General features: G+C 36.0%; 1 protein-coding gene across 2 annotated transcripts in view; it reads right to left on the bottom strand.

The window, feature by feature from the left end:
- The window catches only part of PRMT3 (protein arginine methyltransferase 3), a 133,169-nt gene that overhangs the window by 78,687 nt on the left and 33,022 nt on the right, over nt 1–21,460 (bottom strand). For both annotated transcript variants that reach the window (XM_068978225.1, XM_068978226.1), the window contains one exon: nt 8,228–8,327. In XM_068978225.1, coding sequence (XP_068834326.1) covers nt 8,228–8,327 — 100 coding nt within the window. The remainder of the gene's footprint in view (nt 1–8,227; nt 8,328–21,460) is intronic.

Here is a 21,460-nt window from a genome sequence, read left to right as displayed (position 1 = left end):
AGAAAAATATAAAAAATCCCAACCCCAATAATCCACATTCATCAGCTGATGTTTGTATTTCTTTGCATTCATTATAGGCAGAGTCAATTAGTAAATACTAGCCATGGAAATAGAGGGTCTTCTGCTTTTACAAAGGGCTCAAAAGCTAAGAGAGAAGCACCCAGTATGTTCTTCCCTCAAGTATTAATATTCCTGATTTCACATATATTATCATTTCCAGCTTTTATTAACTGAATAATCTACTCAAGCAGCTCATTCTTTAGTTACAGAGTCCTTAAAAGTCTGTACAACTTTCAAAATGAAGTCTTAAGAGTAATCGACAGATCTCACCTCAGGAATTCATCTATGAACTGAAGATGGGGTCTGCAGATGAGAGACTCTTCACGTACCTGGAGTCCCTCCGTGTGTCTTTGACAAGTAATCCTGTGAGGTAATTCGTCTATATGAACATGAGGGCATGTACTGAATTAAACAGATGCCATGACTTGTCACTTTTATACTTCATGGTGCCTGTGAATAAATAGCTGGTCTACCTCAACAACTTCTCAAGGAAACAACTGAATACCTAATATTTATATTCATGTGGAAATATAGTTTCAATATACTTTTTGTGTTTATTACTGAGAAATATATAGCTTGCTGACTTTTAAAAAATCACGCCTTTTTTCCCTCAGAATTTTAAAAAACTTAAGCTATTTTTCAAAAGAGAATTAATCATAATCAGAAACTCCTGATTTAATGTGGTTGAGTTTCACACTGAGTTTTGGCACTGTATATATACTGGCTCATTTCTGTTTGACATAGCAAGAAATGCCAATAATTTTTTTTTTCTTTTATTGGAAGGGATATCTTTATAGGAGCCCGTAGGTTAGTGTTGTCAGGTTTAGCAAATAAAAAAATAGGATGCCTAGCAAAATCTGGATTTTAGACATACCTACAGTACGAAATTATTTGTTATTTTTTTCAGAAATCCAGATTTCACTAGGTGCCCTGTATCTAGCCATACTACAGTAGGTGCCTTGATAAACCAATTTTTAGACTTTTTAGCCCAGCATAGTCTTGAAAAATTTTAAATAAGGATTGTTATAAATTGATCAGTCATAGAATTTCCAAACTGTAAGAGTCTAAGGTAGGTTAGTTTTGATTTCTTATTTGTATAATAAATGCTTATTTCTATGCAAATATAAAAATATATTCTAGCCTTCTCTCTATATGCATATTTATGCATACATGTATGTGTGTATAAAATGTAGATAAAGGGTCAGAGGGCCAGAGTGACAAACTATGGTTGGAGGTTAATGATATGTAAAAGAATTTTTTTGATATTCTGATATTCTGGATATTTCTTAATTTTGGCTACAGTAAGATAAAAATCCTTGACAGTATAATTTTTAAAATAAAAAGACCCTACCTGCTGAGAGACATGAGAGTGAGGTTTAACTAAGGAGTACGAAGGTGAAGGGTGAAGGTGAAGTTGCTCAGTCGTGTCCGACTCTTTGTGACACCGTGGACTGTAACCTACTAGGCTTCTCCGTCCATGGGATTCTCCAGGCAAGAATACTGGAGTGGATTGCCATTTCCTTCTCCAGGGGATCTTCCCAACCCAGGGATCGAACTCGGGTCTCCCGCATTGGAGGCATATGAAGAGTGAGCAAACAATCTCTATTATTTCAACTTTATCTTTCCATGTTTTACCATTTTAGTCTGTTCTCTAGGGTGTAAGGAGAAGGCAATGGCAATCCACTCCAGTACTCTTGCCTGGAGAATCCTGTGGACAGAGGAGCCTGGTGGGCTCCATGGGGTCGCACAGGGTTGGACATGACTGAAGCGACTTAGCATAGCATATTATGTGCCAGAATGTTTTATGAAATTTCCATGTATTAATTCATTTAATCCTCACAAAATCCCTATAAGGTAAGTACAATTGCTGTCTTCATTTTAGAGAGAAGGAAACTGAGGCACAGACAGGTTCAGTAATATACCCAAGGTAACAAACCAAGATGCAGCAAAAGAGCACCAAGAATTCAGGTGTCTGACTCTAGAGCAATAAATATTCTTAACTCTGTTTCATCTGTGCCTTCCTCTGATGTATAGAAAATTATAAATAAGATTGTGTCTGTGGCCAGTGAATTTCTGTCTGGAAAAGTTCTCTTAAATATTCTCTCATCATTTACTCATACTGATCCCTTTGACAAATTCTGACCATATCAAGTAAATCCTGGTTCCCAGTCTCAGAGAATGGAGAAAGGTTTATGAACAATTAATACTAATACACTGTAAAAGTATATAATAGAAGCTTAAACTAAATTGCAAAGAAAGGGGGAAAGAGATTTATGTGATCAAGGTGCAAAAAGGGAAAGCTGCACAGGTGAGGTGATGTCTGAAATGAGTCGTGCAGAAATTGTGGCAAGTTGGCAGACAGGGAAGGTAGAACACATCAAATGAAATAAGTCAATCTGCTAACACAGATTTCTCTCATCATCAGTATATCCCATTAAAAGACAGATTATTTGTCAAAAATATAAATAACATGATTTTAGAAAGAGAAATAAAGGACATTAAAACAACAGTAGTCTCTGTAATCAAAAGAACATATTTTACAATTAATTTTATGCAACAAGTTACCTTATTTTTTATTTTGAAGCGTTTATTGGCTTCCCAATGGTAAAGAACATGCCTGCCAATGCAGGACACATGGGCATGGCAACCCACTCCAGTATTCTTGCCTGGAGAATCCCATGGACAGAGGAGCCTGGCAGGCTGCAGTCCAAAGGGGTGCACAGAATCAGACACGACTGAAGTGATTAAGCAAGCACTTGTTTGTTTAATTATTATCATACTGATTGATTTTAAAAAATACCAGAAGTCAGGCAATGAAAAGATGACTTTTTCTCTGATGGGACAACAAAAGAAATAAGAAAAATAAGGGGAAAGATTGACCAGAGAATATAAAGTTCAAAGTTACATCTTACATTCCTTATCTTGAACCACTGGACATTAGATTATGTCTACTTTTAAGTAAACAAAATACATACTAGACATAGACAATTTTATTTTGCTTAAAACTTTTCAGAGTAATATACATAAAAGAGAAAAAAAAGACGACTAAAAAAATCCTTAAATTCTGGTCATAAGCATATTTCTTATCAGGGACTGGAAAGGCAAAAATGTACCTATACAATTAAAAATTTGTGTTGCGAATCAATCTCTTATACTTTCTCTAACACTAAGATTAATTTAGCTTATCTAACTTACTAAACTACTTACATAACTATTATTACATCATTTAAGGTAAGAAGAGAAATCAGGAAAGGCCACCTAATCTTCATGGCAGTTGGCTAACATGGCATGGCTTCACTGCCAGACCAAACTAAAAACAACAAACACATTTCAACAGTTGAAAATGTAACCTATGACACGCTTCACAGCCGAGATTCTACAGTGTTGATAAACCAAATGACAAGTCATGTTTCTAAGTGATAAAGTCTAAAGTGATAAAATCCTGAAAAGCTATTTACCAACAATAAAGAGTATTAAGTGTGAACGAAAGGTACCCCATTATTGTCGGTGTGGGTGGTACATGCATACACACTACACAGACACCGGTGGTGGTAAAATGGGATGGGAAAGCTGAGAAAATTTTAGGTCATTTCTGTGAAAAGCAAGCCTAGACAGAAAAATCACAATGGACAATTTGAATGTATATAGTATGTGATCGTGACAATGTAACTTAAAGTTCACCTAATATATAATTTTGCTGATGGTCCTGATGACACAAAATAACATGTCCAAACAAGATTCATCTCTGGCAATTGTATTATGCAGTGCCACGATGTTATCTATGTAAACATTTGTAAGGAGAACATGCTGAAAGCCTAGATGGCAAACAACAACATCAAATCAGTCTATCTGGGCTTATTGGCTCATAGGACAAGAATCAAGGATGCTTACTTTGAACAGCATTATTAGGCCATCAGTAATGACAGGTCATAAAGAATGGCTCTATTGGTACAATAAAATGTAAAATATGAGAACAGATATTCATAGGCATGCATAGTAACATCTATATAAACTTTCTATTTAACCAATAGCAATTTTATCTATTTAGAAATTTCATTCAATAGAAATAAAAATGTAAAATTAAAGAGAGACCTAAATATGGAAACTCGTAATTCTAAGAGGCAAGTTTATTAAATGACACGCTAACAACGATTTGGGTTTTAAAAACACATTCTTATCTGAGAACATCTCGCAAAATAAAAGCAAAGTTCATGAACATCTGCAGACAAAAAACATATCTAAATTAAGCCATGAAAGAGTTAGTGGACCACAGTCGAAGCAAACAGATGTACATCTCTACAATATATGATGCCTACACTGCTATATTGGATTACAAGTTCATTAAACATCTGTGTCCAATTCTTCAAGGTACATTCTTTTTTTTTTTTTTTTTTTGGTTCTTTCTGGTTCAAAACACTTTTAAAAAGAAAAAAAAAAACACTACGCCATAGTTTAAATTTGAATTATTTTAATTTTTGCATCCCTACTGCTGTATGTAAAAAAAAAAAAAGAAAGGAACTTCCAAAGACAGGATTCTAATGCAAGGTATTTTAATTCTAAAATGCCAGTTCAAGAAAACGTGGCTTTAAAAATCATTGTTTAAACAACTTGGGTTTAAGTAGGAATATCTGAAAAAATGTTGGCTGTATTTTAGCAAGCATACTTGCTTCTTGTTTAGTTACGTAATTAGAATTTTCCAGCATCCAGGCTCAGAAATTCTAATATGTGTACCAAAGTTAGGAGAGGATCTAGAATATATTATAAATGATATTGCCAAGCCACAAAGATGACTCTATGACTGCTGTAAGTTACAGTGTCAAATGCTCCCTCTAACGTGTTTAACAAATCTGCTAGACACCAACCTCACTGATGCATACAAGGAAAGGCTGACAGCAAGATAATGCAAACTCTAAAATTACATCTTTGTGCGGAGAAAAAGAAATTTCTTAGCCATCACATGCTGGACACATGTATTTTTTTCCCTTTCTGAAGGGTTTCTGAAAGCATCTCAGTTGCAAAGAACGCACCCTTTTCATATCGGGTTCCAGTGACTCTGTATTGCTTATGTGACTGCCTTCCTGATAGAGGCAGAGATCATTCCTGACCAAACCCCCAGAATAAAAAAGTACTGGAACAAGAGCCCAGGGTCAGGGTTACACAGTGGATGCGGGAATTATGAGAGGTTTGTCAGGTAGGAACTGGAGCCACAAAAGAAACAATTTCTGCCAGCAACACCACCAGAGGCAAAAAAAAGAAAATGCCCTGGCTTCTCCTTTCATAAATCTCCCATTCAGTTCAGTTCAGTTACTCAGTCATGTCCGACTCTTTGTGACTCCATGAATCGCAGCATGCCAGGCCTCCCTGTCCATTACCAACTCCTGGAGTTCACTCAGACTCACGTCCACTGAGTCAGTGATGCCATCCAGCCATCTCATCCTGTCGTCCCCTTCTCATCCTGTCCCCAATCTCTGCTTTTTAATAATGCTATCTAGGTTGGTCATAACTTTCTTTTCAAAGGAGCAAGCGTCTTTTAATTTCATGGCTGCAATCACCATCTGCAGTGATTTTGGAGCCCCCCAAAATAAAGTCTGACACTGTTTCCACTGTTTCCCCATCTATTTCCCATGAAGTGATGGGACCGGATGCCATGATCTTTGTTTTCTGAATGTTGAGCTTTAAGCCAACTTTTTCACTCTCCACTTTCACTTTCATCAAGAGGCTTTTTAGTTCCTCTTCACTTTCTGCCATAAGGGTGGTGTCATCTGCATATCTGAGGTTACTGATATTTCTCCCATTAGATTTCCCAAGTCCAACTGAAGTTGGCAGTCACAGGAGCCGAGGAAAAGCCACCTGCAGTTTTAGCCCATCTCCATCAGACAGCAGAAAACAGAAGGGTGTAAAATGAGTCTTAGGGAAACAAGCCCAAGACCAGCACAGCTTTCAATAAAGCTCACATCATAATCGTGACAATCTCATAAATTCACTCAACATAGTCAGGTTTTTGTTATTGTACCAATCATGGGGTCGCCAAGAGTCAGACACGACTGAGCGACTTCACTTTCACTTTTCACTTTCCTGCATTGGAGAAGGAAATGGCAACCCACTCCAGTGTTCTTGCCTGGAGAATCCCACGGATGGAGGAGCCTGGTGAGCTGCCATCTATGGGGTCACACAGAGTCAGACACGACTGAAGCAACTTAGCAGCAGCAGCAGCAGCAGCAACTGGCTCTAAGATTTCAATTTCATATTAATACTTCTCTTGAGAGTCCCTTGGACTGCAAGATCAAACCAGTCCAACCTAAAGGAAATCAGTCCTGAATATTCATTGGAAAGACTGATGATGAAGCTGAAACTCATATATTCTGGCCACCTGATGTGAAGAGCAGACTCACTGGGAAAGACTCTGATGCTGGGAAAGACTGAGGGCAGGAGAAGGGGAGGACAGAGGATGAGATGGTTGGATGGCATCACCAACTCAATGGGTATGAGTTTGAGCAAACTCCCGCAGACAGCGAAGGAGGCAAGCCTGGTGTGCTGCAGTCCATGGGTTGCAAAAAGTCAGACATGACTGAGCAACTGAATGACAGTTAATACTTCTAGACAGTGTTTCAAGTTTCAAAGTTCCTGAAACATCAATATCCAGAAGGATAATTCTGCTAGCCTGGTCAAGAACTATCAGCTGGTTAACTGAGGTGACAGGAAGTTTTAGTAAGGTCTTTTTTTAGTTTGCTTACAGTGTAATCTGGGGTAATTTAAAAGATGCATTTCCCAAGAAAAATAAAATGATCCTTAGAGAAATAAGGGCTACATTAGGCAATACTTAGTACAAACTACTTAAGCTGCTGTCAGGCAGATGCCTCAAATGCACTTTCCCAAAGCACCTTTCTGTAGTCTTTAAAGAGGTGTTAGGTTTTCAGTTAGATGTAACTAAATTCATTCCTTCTCACTCAATTTTTAAGGGAAATCAGAGTACTGATACACATTACTTTGTTAAGAAGAATAAGGGTATTACGATCAAGAATTGTTAGAAGACAACCTTAGCAGGAAAAAACTCAACATACTGTTTTAGATGCAAAAGAGAAACTGCCAACAGTGACTGTCACAGGCTCTGAACTGAAATCACAACATTAAATCTAAAAGCGCCCTAATTCTAGCTATTTTGCTAGAATTGTTATTCAAAATTTATAGATAATTATAAAGCAAAACTCAATCTTTCCAAGAAGTTTTGATAAATTCACTTAATTAAAATACAGGTATCAAATACAGTTTCTTTAAAAAAACCTTAATACTTTCCAAATAGTTATCAAGAACTACTATATACTTGTCTAATAGAAGTAGCATATCAACAGGTCAAATCAGTTGACAAATACCATTAATTTTACTTTATAGACACTTTAAATACTCTGACCTTGATTTGTGGTTTCAAAAGAAACTATAAAGCTATAGAATAATATACCTTTATTTCATTATTTTAATAATGCCAATAAATACTATTTTATGAGGCATAGGTGGAGAAGGAAATGGCAACCCACTCCAGTTTTCTTGCCTGGAGAATCCCATGGACGGAGGAGCCTGGTGGGCTACAGTCCACAAGGTCGCAAAGAGTCGGACACGAATGAGCGACTTCACTTCAATAACTCACAGAGAAGGCAATGGCAACCCACTCCAGTACTCTTGCCTGGAAAATCTCATGGACGGAGGAGCCTGGTAGGCTGCAGTCCATGGGGTCGCTAGGAGTCACAACTGAGCGACTTCACTTTCACTTTATGTGGTATAGGACACATGGCCAAAGAGATCAGAAAGATAGGCTATTCAATATGACAACAACAGTAGCAACACCACATTATTTTGACATGAACAGTCTTAGTAAATCCTTAAAGAATCCTTGTAGGCTTTTAAGCAAACATAGTTAGGTCTCAACAAATCTAGAAAGTAGTATTATGACTTTAAAATTTAAAAAGATAATATATTCTCTTCTTAAAGACTACAAATTGCCAGTAAATAATTGCCACTGCAGAATAAACTACCATAAAAACACTGTAGCTGTTTTTAAAATAATGCTACCATTCTGCCATTTATCAAATATAATAAAATACGGAATACTTGCTACTTTATTCATTGCCTTCAAAAAAAATTAATGAAAGTAGTTTTGTGTGCAAACACTTACCATCCATTCAGATATAATAACATCCACTTTTTCTACAGGAAGACGAACTTCTTCAATTTTTCCTTTAATTAGTGTAATAGTATCTTCAAGTTTATTTAATCTGAAAAATGCCATAATGGACAAATTAAAACAAATTCTGAAAACTAGTCAAACTACAAAAATTCTCGGCAACTGTTCTTATTACTTTATAGAACTCAAAGTATGTTTGTTCAAAGTTTTCTTATTCCCCAGCATTACAATCGCTCTTTGGTCACTTCATGAATCCCCAAGAATGTTTGTGGTTAACAACACAATACAGCTGAACCAGTGTTTAAAAGTACAGCATAAAAAGAAACTCAAATGCTATTAAGAATACATGTCAATAAAGTAAAAAATAAAAGTTTTTTAAAAGGACAGGTGGAAACAGACCAGACAACAAAAGTATATTTTAAAGGGAAGTAGTTTGCCATAGCAGAGAGTTAGGGCCAGAAGCTTTACTCTGAATTCCAGGTCCTCTAGCACTTGTCAGCTAAGTGATTTTCAACAAATCATGTAACATCTCATTGAGCCTGAAATCATGTATAAAACAGAAATAGATACCTTCCCAAACTATTAACACTTCTACTAACAGTCTATTATGAGGATGAGATATTTGTGAAAGCTATGTACACATCCTTTAGCACTATATAACAGCAAGGTATTATCATAACAATATACTGCATGTTACATAAACTTGAAACTTTACTCCCATCATAAATTATTTAACTTTGTCCAACAGCATTCATTAGATACTTTTATATCCCTGGTCATAAGATTAGCACATATTTTTCATCCCTTCCCTTTGCAATTTCAAATAAATAACACAGATAATTTCAAAAAGCTAAAATTAAGCTACTAAGTTTGTATCTAGTTAAATAAATTTACAGTCTTCAAAGGCTGTATATCTGAATTACAAAAGATTTTTTTCTGCAAACAATGGAGGGATTCTCCTCCTGTAAATTTCACTGAAGTATTACATACATAAAATTAAATGCATTTTTATGGGTAAATTTTTTTGAACTTAAAAAAAAAAGAGAGAGACCTGAGTGGCCACTATCATCATACAGATTATTTTATGTAGAATATTACAATTTTCTCAAAAAGATTCATCACTGCCCTTTCCCACAAAACTCTACTATCCACAGGTAACTATTAATTTCTTTCTTTTACTACATATTATGATTTGTATTTTGTAGTTTTATATAAACAGATCATATTGAATGTACTCATTTGTGTCTGGCTTCTTTCAATAAGCGTACTTTTTAGATTCATGCCTATTTTTCTGTATATGAGAAGTTCAATCCCTAGTTACTGTTGAGTAGTATCCAACTGTATAAATAAAACACTTTTTGTCTATCCACACATCTGACAATGGATTTCTGGATTTCCACTTTTGGACTACAATGAATAAAGCTGCTACATGTTTATGTATGTACCAGAAGTACTCAGTTAAATGGAAGTGATAGAACTTTTTAAGAAATTGCCAGTTTGTTTCACAAAGTTCATATATGATTTTACATTCTTACAACATGTGAGCATTTCTGTTGTTTCACATCCTTGTAAACTTAGTATAGTATCTTTTTAATATTAACTGTGTGGTAAGATCTCATTATGGTTAAAAATTGAACTTTCCTAATGCAAGTCTTTTTTCCATATGCTTACTAGTCATAATCCCCTATTATCTTTTGCTCAAACATTTTAACCATTTAAAAAACTGGACCAGTTGTATTCTTATTTTTGAATTTTAAAAGTTCTTTACATTTCTGGATAAAAACTCTGGAAGAAAATACTGAATATTTTCTTCCAACCTGTGGCTTTTATTTCTGTAATAATATGTTTTAAAAACTAAAGTTTTTAATTTCGATAAAGACCAATTTATCTTTTGCTTTTCATATCCAAGAAATCCTTGCCTACATCAAGTATTTTGACCTATGCTTTCTTCTAAATTTTTTGTTTCCATTTTGAGTTAATTTTTCCAATATATCATCATGATCCTTTTTCCCATATATAAATATATAATGAAAAAACTTTTGTTAGAAAAACTACCATGAGTGATAGCTGCAACTCTATTGAAGAAAGTTTCACCAACCCATGGAATTACTTCAGAATCATTGTCAAAAACCAGCTAAGCACAGATGTGTAAGCTTATCTCTGGACTTTCAATTCTGCCCCAAGATTTAGATGCACGTCCTTGCACTAATACAACACTTTGTTGATTCTTATACTTTTAAGTCACAAAGTCTGACTGTATATATCCTTTAATTTCATTCTTCTTTTAAAATTCTTTTGGATATTCTAGGCCATTTGTGTTTCCATATGAATTTTAGGATCAGCTCATGGTATCGTTCTGCATTTTTTAGTGTTTATGCTTTGAACATAAACATATTTTGCTAAATTTACCCCTAAATGTTTAATGATTTTGATTGCATTGTAATGGTATGTACTTTTTAAGTTTCAACTTCCAGTTGTTTATGGATAATAACAGAAGCATAATTGATTTTCATATTTTGACCCTGAATCCCTCTGACTGTTGTAAAGGTTTTAGCTTTAGCACAGTTTTAGTGGCTATTTTACAGATTTCTTAGGATTCTACGTGTACTTGATCATGTCACTTGGGAGTAACGAGTCTTAGTTCTTTCAAATCTATTGTATTTACTGCCATTTATTGCCTTCCTTTAAAAGTTATTTATGGCACTTGTTAGATCCCCCGATACAACGCTGAATAGAATTGGTAAGAGTGGACATTCCTTGTTTTATTTTCAGTTATAAGGTGACAGCATTCATTTACTGTTACTTAAGATACACTTTCTGATGGTCCAGTGGTTAAGAATCCATCTGCCAATACAGCAACATGGGTTTGATCCCTGGTTCGGGAAGATTCCACATGCTGCAGAGCATCTAAACCCATGTGTCATAACTACTGAAGTCAACCTACCTAGAGACTGTAGGCTGCAACTACTGGGCTTGCATGCTGCAACTACGGAAACCTGTGCACCTAGAGCTTGTCCTCTGCAACAAGAGAAGTCACTTCAATGAGAACCCCATGCACCACAAGGAAGAGTAGCCCCTGCTTGCCACAACCAGGGGAAGTCCATGTACAGCAACAATGACCCAGTGCAGGCAAAAATAAATATTTAAAATATCCTCAAAAAAAAAAAAAAAAAAGAAGTCAGAAAACATTTCTACTGAGTTATTAATAAGTTTTGTAGGGAATGGTTCAAATCCTGGTGATCACGAGCATCTTCACAGGCTTTTTCTTTGCAGATTATCACTGTAGAAAATGTTGCAAGATACCAGAGAAACACATGACAAGGAAATACTGACCAATGTCAGAGGGTACACTGGGGAAGAAGCTGTTAAAACAGTTCATGCACAGCACCTATTGGAGGACATTCATTTCATGGATGAATTTTCCATTAAACGTGACTTACCATCCTAGCATTGTCTAAAAAGTTGTTAGAAATATTAGCAATACACTTTGATATGCTTTAATTTTCACTGTCTTGTTTTGTGTTTTTTACAGAAATACAACCAATATTTACATACTATGTTTTCGCACTATGAACAATTATATGCCAACAAACTGAACAACCTAGAAGAAATGGACAAGTTTCTAGAAATACATGCCTACCAAAACTAAATCAAGAAGAAATAGATAATTTGAAGAGACAAACCACTAGAAGTGAAATAGAATCTGCAATAATAAAAAATTCCCTGCAAACAAAAGTCCAGGAACAGATGGCTTCACTGAGGAATTCTACCAAACATACAAAAAAGAATTTACATTGATCCTTCTCAAACTCTTCCAAAGACTAAAGTGGAGGGAGCACTCCCAAAGTCATTCTATGAAGCCATCAACACAGTGATATCAAAATCAAAGATAATACCTAATATATATATATGTATGTATATATAATTAGAGGCCAGAATACCTAATATATACATACTTTGGTCTCTATCTTTGATGAATTCATCAAAGAAGCCAATATTTTTAATGAATACAGATGCAAAAATTTTCAACAAAGTATTAGTAAACTAAATCCAAAAACACATAAAAAAGATCATACGCCATGATCAAGCTGGATTCATCCAAGGGTCAAAAGGATATGTCAACACACTCAAATCAGTCAATGTGATACACCACATCAACAAAAGACAAGACAAAACCACATGATCATCTCAATAGATGGAGAAAAAGCATCTGAAAAAGATTCAACATAACTTCACAATAAAAACTCATATCAATGTGGTGACAGAGAGAACATATTTCAAATAATAAAAGCCATTTATGAGAAATCTACAGCCAACATATACTCAATGGTGGAAAAGTTGAAAGCCTTCCAACTGACTACAGAAAGAAGACAAGAATGTCCACTCTCATTGCTTCTGTTTAGCATAGTATTAGAAGTCCTAGCCACAGCGATGAAACAAGAAATAAAAGGTATCCAAATTGGAAGGGAAGAGGTAAAACTGTCATGATATACAGATGATATGATACTTAACTCTAAAGCCTTCACACAAAAACTACTAGAACTGATAAACAAATTCAGCAAGGTAGCAGGAGATTAATATACAAAAACTAATTGCATTTCTTTACCCTGAAATAGGAAAAAAAAAATCTCTTGAAACTGCATCAAAAAAATAAAATCCTGAGGAATAAACATGATCAAGGTGACAGACTTACACACTGTGAAATATAAAACACTGATAAAGGAAACTGAAGACAATTTAAAAAAATGGAAGGATATCCCATGCTCTTGGACTGGAAGAACTAATATTGTTAAATGGTCATACTACCCAAAGCAAGCCAAAGATTTAATGTGATCCCTATCAAATTACCCATGACATTTTTCAAAGAACTAGACAAATAATTCTAAAATTTATATGGAATCACAAAAGGCTCAGAATTGCCAAAGAAATCCTGAGGAAAAAGAACAAAGCTGGAGTTCCTGAAGTTCAAACTATGCTATAAAGCTACAGCCATCAAATCTACATAGTATTGGCACAAAAACAGACATGGGTCAATGGAACTGAAAAGAGCCCCAAAATAAACCACATACCTACAGTCAATGAATCTCTGACATAAGAGGCAAGAATATACAATAGAGAAAAGATAGTCTCTTCAGCAAGTGGTGGTGGGAAAGGTAACAATATATAAATCAATGAAGTCAGAACACTCCATCACAGCATATATAAAAATGAACTCAAAATGGCTTAAAGACTCAAAGACACGACACCATAAAATTCCTAGGAGGAAACATAGGCAAAACAATCTCTGACATACATCATAACAATGTTTTCTTAGGTCAATCTTCCAAGGCAACAGAAATAAAAGCAAAAATAAACAAATGGTACCTCATCAACCTTATAACCTTTTGCACAGCAAAGGAAACCATAAATAAAACAGAAAGATCACCTACAGACAGGGAGAAAATATTTGCAAATAATGCAGCAGACAAGGGCTTAATTTCCAGAATACACAAATGCAAAAAAGCAAAATGGCTGTCTGGGGAGGCCTTACAAATAGCTGTGAAAAGAAGAGAGGCGAAAAGCAAAGGAGAAAAGGAAAGATATAAGCATCTGAATGCAGAGTTCCAAAGAATAGCAAGAAGAGATAAGAAAGCCTTCTTCAGCAATCAATGCAAAGAAATAGAGGAAAACAACAGAATGGGAAAGGAGATCTCTTCAAGAAAATTAGAGATATCAAGGGAACATTTCATGAAAAGATGGGCTCAATAAAGGACAGAAATGGTATGGACCTAACAGAAGCAGAAGATATTAAGAAGAGATGGCAAGAATACACAGAAGAACTGTACAAAAAGGATCTTCACGACCGGGAGAATCACGATGGTGTGATCACTCATCTAGTGCCAGACATCTTGGAATGTGAAGTCTAGTGGGCCTTGGAAAGCATCACTACGAACAAAGCTAGTAGAGGTGATGGAATTCCAGTAGAGCTATTTCAAATCCTGAAAGATGATGCTGTGAAAGTGCTGTACTCAATATACCAGCAAATTTGGAAAACTCAGCAGTGGCCACAGGACTGGAAAAGGTCCGTTTTCATTCCAATCCCAAAGAAAGGCAATGCCAAAGAATGCTCAAACTACCGCACAATTGCACTCATCTCACACCCTAGTAAAATAATGCTTAAAATTCTCCAAGCTAGGCTTCAGCAATACGTGTACCATGAACTTCCTGACGTTCAAGCTGGTTTTAGAAAAGGCAGAGAAACCAGAGATCAAATTGCCAACATCTGCTGGGTCATGGAAAAAGCAAGAATTCCAGAAAAACATCTATTTCTGCTTTATTGACTATGCCAAAGCCTTTGACTCTGTGGGTCACAATAAACTGTGGAAAATCTGAGAGATGGGAATACCAGACCACCTAACCTGCCTCTTTAGAAATCTGTATGCAGGTCAGGAAGCAAAAGTTAGAACTGGACATGGAACAACAGACTGGTTCCAAACAGGAAAAGGAGTACATCAAGGCTGTATATTGTCACCCTGCTTCTTTAACTTATATGCAGAGTACATCATGAGAAACGCTGGACTGGAAGAAACACAAGCTGGAATCAAGATTGCCGGGAGAAATATCAATAACCTCAGATATGCAGATGACACCACCCTTATGGCAGAAACACAAGCTGGAATCAAGACTGCCAGGAGAAATATCAATAACCTCAGATATGCAGATGACACCACCTTTATGGCAGAAAGTGAAGAGGAACTAAAAAGCCTCTTGATGAAAGTAAAAGAGGAGAGTGAAAAAGTTGGCTTAAAGCTCAACATTCAGAAAACAAAGATCATGGCATCCGGTCCCATCACTTCATGGGAAATAGATGGGGAAACAGTGAAAACAGTGTCAGACTTTATTTTTTGGGGCTCCAAAATCACTGCAGAGGGTGATTGCACCCATGAAATTAAAAGACGCTTACTCCTTGGAAGAAAAGCTATGACCAACCTAGATAGTATATTCAAAAGCAGAGACATTACTTTGCCGACTAAGGTCCGTCTAGTCAAGGCTATGGTTTTTCCAGTCGTCATGTATGGATGTGAGAGTTGGACTGTGAAGAAGGCTGAGCGCCGAAGAATTGATACTTATGAACTGTTGTGTTGGAGCAGACTCTTGAGAGTCCCTTGGACTGCAAGGAGATCCAACCAGTCCATTCTGAAGGAGATCAGCCCTGGGATTTCTTTGGAAGGAATGAAGCTAAAGCTGAAACTCCAGTACTTTGGCCACCTCATGCAAAGAGTTGACTCATTGGAAAGGACTCTGATGATGGGAGGGATTGGGGGCAGGAGGAGAAGGGAATGACAGAGGATGAGATGGCTGGATGAGATCACTGACTCGAAGGACGCGTGAACTCCGGGAGTTGGTGATGGACAGAGAGGCCTGGTGTGCTGTGATTCATGGGGTCGCAAAGTGTCGGACACGACTGAGCAACTGAACTGAACAAACAGCTCATACAATGACCAAAAAAAAAAAAAAATCAAAAAATAGGCAGAAGACCTAAATAGGCATTTCTCCAAAGAGATACAGATGGTCAACAGGCACTTGAGAAGATGCTCATTATCACTACTAATTAATTATTAGAGAAATGTAAATCAAAACTATAATATTATACTACCTCTCTGATCCGAATGACCGCCATTAAAAAGTCTCCAATTAACAAATGCTGAAGAGGATGTGGAGAAATGGGAACCCTCCTATGCTGCCGGTGGGAATGTGAATTGGTGCAGACACTATGGAAAACATTATGGAGGTTCCTTAAAAAATTAAAAATAGAACTACCATCTGATCTAGTAACTCCACTCTTAGGTAAAAATCCAAAAAAAACAGAAACATTAATTCAAAAAGATACATTCACCATCATGTTCACAGCAGCACTATATACAAAAGCCAGGACATGGAAGCTACCCAAGTGCCCATCAACAGATCACTGGATTAATAAGATAAGGCAGGGACTTTCCTTATGGTCCAGTGATTAAGAATCTGCCTTGTAATGCAGGCTTGATCCCTGGTCGGGGAACTAAGATCTCACAAGCCGCAGAGCAACTAAGTCTATGTGCTGCGACGACTGGGCCCTCACACTGTGGAGCCCGTGTGCCACAACTGCTGAAGGTCGAGCACTCTGCGGTCTAAGTGCGGCAACTATTGAGCCCTCATGCCACAACCAGAGAGTCTCTGCACTATAACAAAAGATCCCATGTGCTGCAACTGAGTCCAGGGGCAGCCAAATAAATCATTTTTTTTAAGATCTCACACACACAAAGATATACACAATGAAATATTACCCAGCCATTAAAATATGAAACATGGATGGACCTAGAGCAAATCATGCTTAGTGAAATAAGTCAGAGAAAGATACTGTATGACATTCATATGTGGAATCTATAAAGTAACAGAAATGAATGTATACACAAAACAGAAACAGATTCACATAAATAGAATTCGACTTATGGTTACCAAAGGGGAAAGGTGGCATGAGGAGAGGGCAGGAATAAATTAGGAGTTTGGGATTAGCAGATACAAACTGCTATATATAAAATAGATACAAACAAGGTCCTACTGAATAGCACAGAGAACTATATTCAATAGCTTATAATAAACCATAGTGGAAAAGAATACATATATGTATAGCTGATCACTCTGCTGTACACCAGGAACTAATACTGCACTGTAAATCATGTCAAATTTAAAAATTATGTATCACATTTAAAAATACATAATAAAATATTAAGCACCTTAATACTTTTACTGCTGTAATAACTTATTTATAGTTTATTTCTGATATCTATATTCATAAACATATTACTAGGGAACATGAAAAGTCTTGATCCTCCATTTCCAATTCTTGTATCTTTCTTTTATTGCCTTGTTCCATTGTCCAGGATCTCCTTTACAGTATTGAATAGCAGAGATGATGGCAAGTGTCCCTGTCCTGTTTCTGAACTTAAACTCCAAAGATTCATCAAGTTGTGGGCTGTAGTTTTTGTTTTTGGAGATACACTGTATTGTGTTATAACACATTCTAATTCTAGTTTGCTAAGAGTTTAATATATAGACTGAAAGGATATGGAATTTTATCAAACTTTCTTTCCTGAGATACATCAATAAATTTTTCTGGTTAATTTTCTCAAATTTAACCAAACTTGTATTCCTGGGATAAACTTTATCTTCCAATATATCGCTCAATGGGCTTTCCCAATAGCTCAGAAGGTACAGAATCTGCTTGCAATGTAGGAGACCCGGGTAGAGAAGATCCCCTGGAGAAGGGCATGGCAATCCACTCCAATATTCTTGCCTGGAGAATTCCATGGACAGAGGAGCCTGGTGGGCTCCAGTCCAAGGGGTTGAAAGAGTCAGACACAACTGAGCAACTAAACAGACACTGCTCAATTAAGTTTCCTAACAGTTTGAATAGGATGTTCTCCATATATGTTTGACCAGTAAGTTTTTGTCCTGCCTTAGTAGAGTTCTGGTATAAAGGTTATACTGGCTTCATATATGGATGCTTGAGTCCTGACAAAGATGACACAGTACAAAGCAGAGGGGAAAATATGGTCTTTGGAACAACTAGGTCATTTTTAAACAGATTAATACTACTATTACTACTGCTACTAAGTTTTAAAAAGCTGGACCACTACCTCATACCATATACAAAAACAATGCCAAGTAGATTACAAATCTAAATATTTAAAAAAAAAACTATAAAATTTTACACAAGAATATAGGAAAACACCTCCATAAGGATTTTTACCCAATTCACATATAGTGGTAACCATAAACGATGATACATGAAAACTGAGAATTTCAGTACATCAAAAGATACTTGAAGAGAGTAAAAAAGCTAGAAGAATTTTTTCATTACATAAAGCTTACAAACATTTCAAACACACACACACACACACACACACACACACACACAAAATAGACTGTCTACAAATAAATAAGAAAAGGCCCAAGTCAATGGAAACCTGAACAAAAGACATAAACACATACTTCACAGAAAAGGAAATCCAAATGCCAATAATCACAGGAAAAAGTGCTCAGTCACATTGACAATCACAGAAATGCAAATTTAAATTTCAATGAGACACTGCTATACAACCAACTGGAAAAAATTCTTAAAGGTAGGCAATACCAACCCAAACTGTTATATACTACTGGTAGAAGTATAAATTGGTATTACCACTTTGGAAAACAGTCTGGCAATACCAAGAAAATCTGAAAAAACGTATTCCCTAAAGTCTGAACTATTTTGTCAATATATACCCCACAGATGTGTACCAGGCACATGGACAAAAAGGTTCATAACAAAATTGTTCTAAACAGACCTAAATTGGAAAACACAAAAATTCCCATCAAGAATAGAAAAGATAAATTGGGATATGCTAATCAATACCATTCTATGTAACAATAAACATAAATGAACACTAAAAATAATGTTGAACAAAACAAGCTAGACCAAAATAATGCATAATAAATGATTAAAGTGAAATATAAAGCAATATTAAGCAAGTGATTACTACAAAAGCCAGGATGGTCATTACCTCAATCAAGCAGGGAGAGCATCTTAATGATAAAGGACAGATGGAGATGGGAGGAAATCTAAAGTGCTGGAAATATTCTCTTTTCTATTACTTATTTGTATTTATGTTGCCACGTAATTTATGTGCTACATACCTTTTAATATGTGTATTTCACACAAAGTTTAAAAAGGATGCTTATATATCATATTTGAGCTTTTTAAAAGAGGTATTCAATAAAATTCTCTATGATGAAATTGCTGTAGTTGATTACATTCACTGAAATATTTTATTAAGGCTTAACAAGTACAAACACTTCAAAAGAAACAAAGAGCAATCTTCTTAGAAGATCAAAATGTTCCTACTGCCTTAGAAATATTTTCAGGATGCTCATGCTGAAACAAGACATGTCCTGTAAAAGGCCATCTGCTCAGGCTGTTTATTGTCTGCTACAAGTCATAATCCTATCTGCCTCAGTAATTACTTGTTGGAATATAAATACAACTGGAAAGATTAAGATTTCAGGGAATACACAGAAAAAAAGACAAAAGGCCATAATTCCCAGTGATTCTATATTAAAACATTGCAACACAGACGTGATTCAGAGATAATCCCTTTTACGAGCCTGCTCATCTTAATCACCACCTGATTTTACCATTCATGAAAAAAAACTATAGATTTTTACTTACTTTTCTTCTCTCAAGAGGCCAATCACTAAACATTACTTCAGCATAAAAGCATTCCAAATGAATTCTATCTCTGAAAACACCTGCTCAAAAACTAGCATAGCTTTAATTTTCAGAAATACAACACCATAATATAAACGGTATGTTAAGTCTCTTAACTAATCCAATAAACACTGAAATTATTTTTCCAAGTAGATATTTTGTTAGAGCAATAATCACTATCCTATATTATTTCCTATCTCAGAAGCAGCAATTTAACTTTTATCTCATGATACAGGGACATCATCATGAGTAATTATCTGATACTGGGCTTACAGAGATAAGACAGAGTCCGTGCACTTAAGAACATGGTCTAAGGCACTGAGAAGGGTGAAGAACACAGGCTTCACAGGAGCTAATATAATAAGACCTTACCTGAGTGACATTTGAGTTTAATCAGAAAAAGAGCATCCAAGACAGAGATATATGTGAATATGGGGGTAAAAGAAGGTGCCTCATCTCTGTATGCACAAACTGCCTGTGTGTGTATGTATGTGCGTATGGAAGACAAATCGCAAATTTGAAGAGCTATAAATAGTTTAGTATGATTAGAGCAACAAGAGGCAGTATGTAGTGACAAAGCTGGGAAGTAGTTAGAGGTAATGCTAAGGAGTCTAGTTTTTAGAGGCAATGAGGAGCCATTTCAGGATTTTTAGAGTGAGAAAACACGATCAAATTTGTAATGTACTTCTGCCCAATGCAATTTTGATAAAAAAAGACACAGTCTAGGTTCTAAGGAAGAACATGGTCTAGCAGGGAGACAGACGTGTAAACAGCATAAAGTACCACCAGTGTTCATACAATGAACACCTTATCAATTAAATGACATTTAAAGTTGGTGACAAAACGACTATAAAATTCACCTAGAAGACTACCTAGGTGATAATTATTTTTTCAAAATGCATACGGGGGTGGGGTGGGGGGAATACCATGATACAAAAATATACAAGGCATTTTATTTTGTTTTCAGTTCACTATGGCACCCAAACATACATGTTTTCCCCGTTCCCCAAGCATGCCCCAATGACAATAAAGTAATACAAAATGTAATAGATTGATAAATGCATGGAGATTTTAGATGGTACTATCAAAGAACCAAAGATATAATTCAGTGGAGGAAGAAAGGGCAATCAAATCATTTGGTAAACTTGTGAGGAAGGATCCAGTGCTCACTGCACACACCAGAAGACTCAAGTGTTGCCCAGAGCAGATCTCCCTCTTTTCTTCTGAGGCAGATAACAGAAAACACATACCAATTACCTTTATTAAGTGTATTTCATGAGCTGTCTCCCTCCCAAATGTATAATTTCTGTTTATAGGCGTGTCGCTAACACTGAGGACATTTACTGTTTAAAGTTAGCAATAACTTAGCTTCTCATAAAATGGGGGAAAAAAAAGGTTAGAGAATAATGCAAATTCAAGCAGAAAGATAATGGGTTTTCATCAAGCTTTGAATATTTCATGTCCTGGGTAGTACAAACGCATTCACTGATTCAACAAGTATTTAACTGAATACCTGCATGCCTGGTACCCTTCCAGATGGTTGCGCTATGTCCATGAATAAGAAAAAATCCCTGTCTAACCTTGGGGAGCTGATATTCTAGTAAAGCTTACATTTTCATGTGATAAGTCTTTAAAAAGCCTTACCAAAGTGCTGATAGTGAGATCTCATAGCAGGATCAGAGGTAATTTTTAGTTTTTCCATTTTCCTCTCACATCTTCTCAACACAAAAACATCTGTTTACTCCCTTTCTTCCTTTATTTAAAAGAGACGAGAACTGGTAGGGAAATCAACCTGGCCACACTAACAGAGTAGATGACAGGGAGCCAAATACATTAATTCAGGTAAGCATATAAAAAATACAAGAATGTGAATGAAGGCACAGATTTAAGCTACATCAACGAGTAGAAGTAGGATGGATTTGAGAAACAGCAAGGATTCTCATGAGGACTCTATCTCC

The sequence above is a fragment of the Capricornis sumatraensis genome, chromosome 8 (genome assembly GCF_032405125.1).
Source record: "Capricornis sumatraensis isolate serow.1 chromosome 8, serow.2, whole genome shotgun sequence".
NCBI lineage: Eukaryota > Metazoa > Chordata > Mammalia > Artiodactyla > Bovidae > Capricornis > Capricornis sumatraensis.
This window is presented reverse-complemented; position numbering and strand designations above follow the sequence as displayed.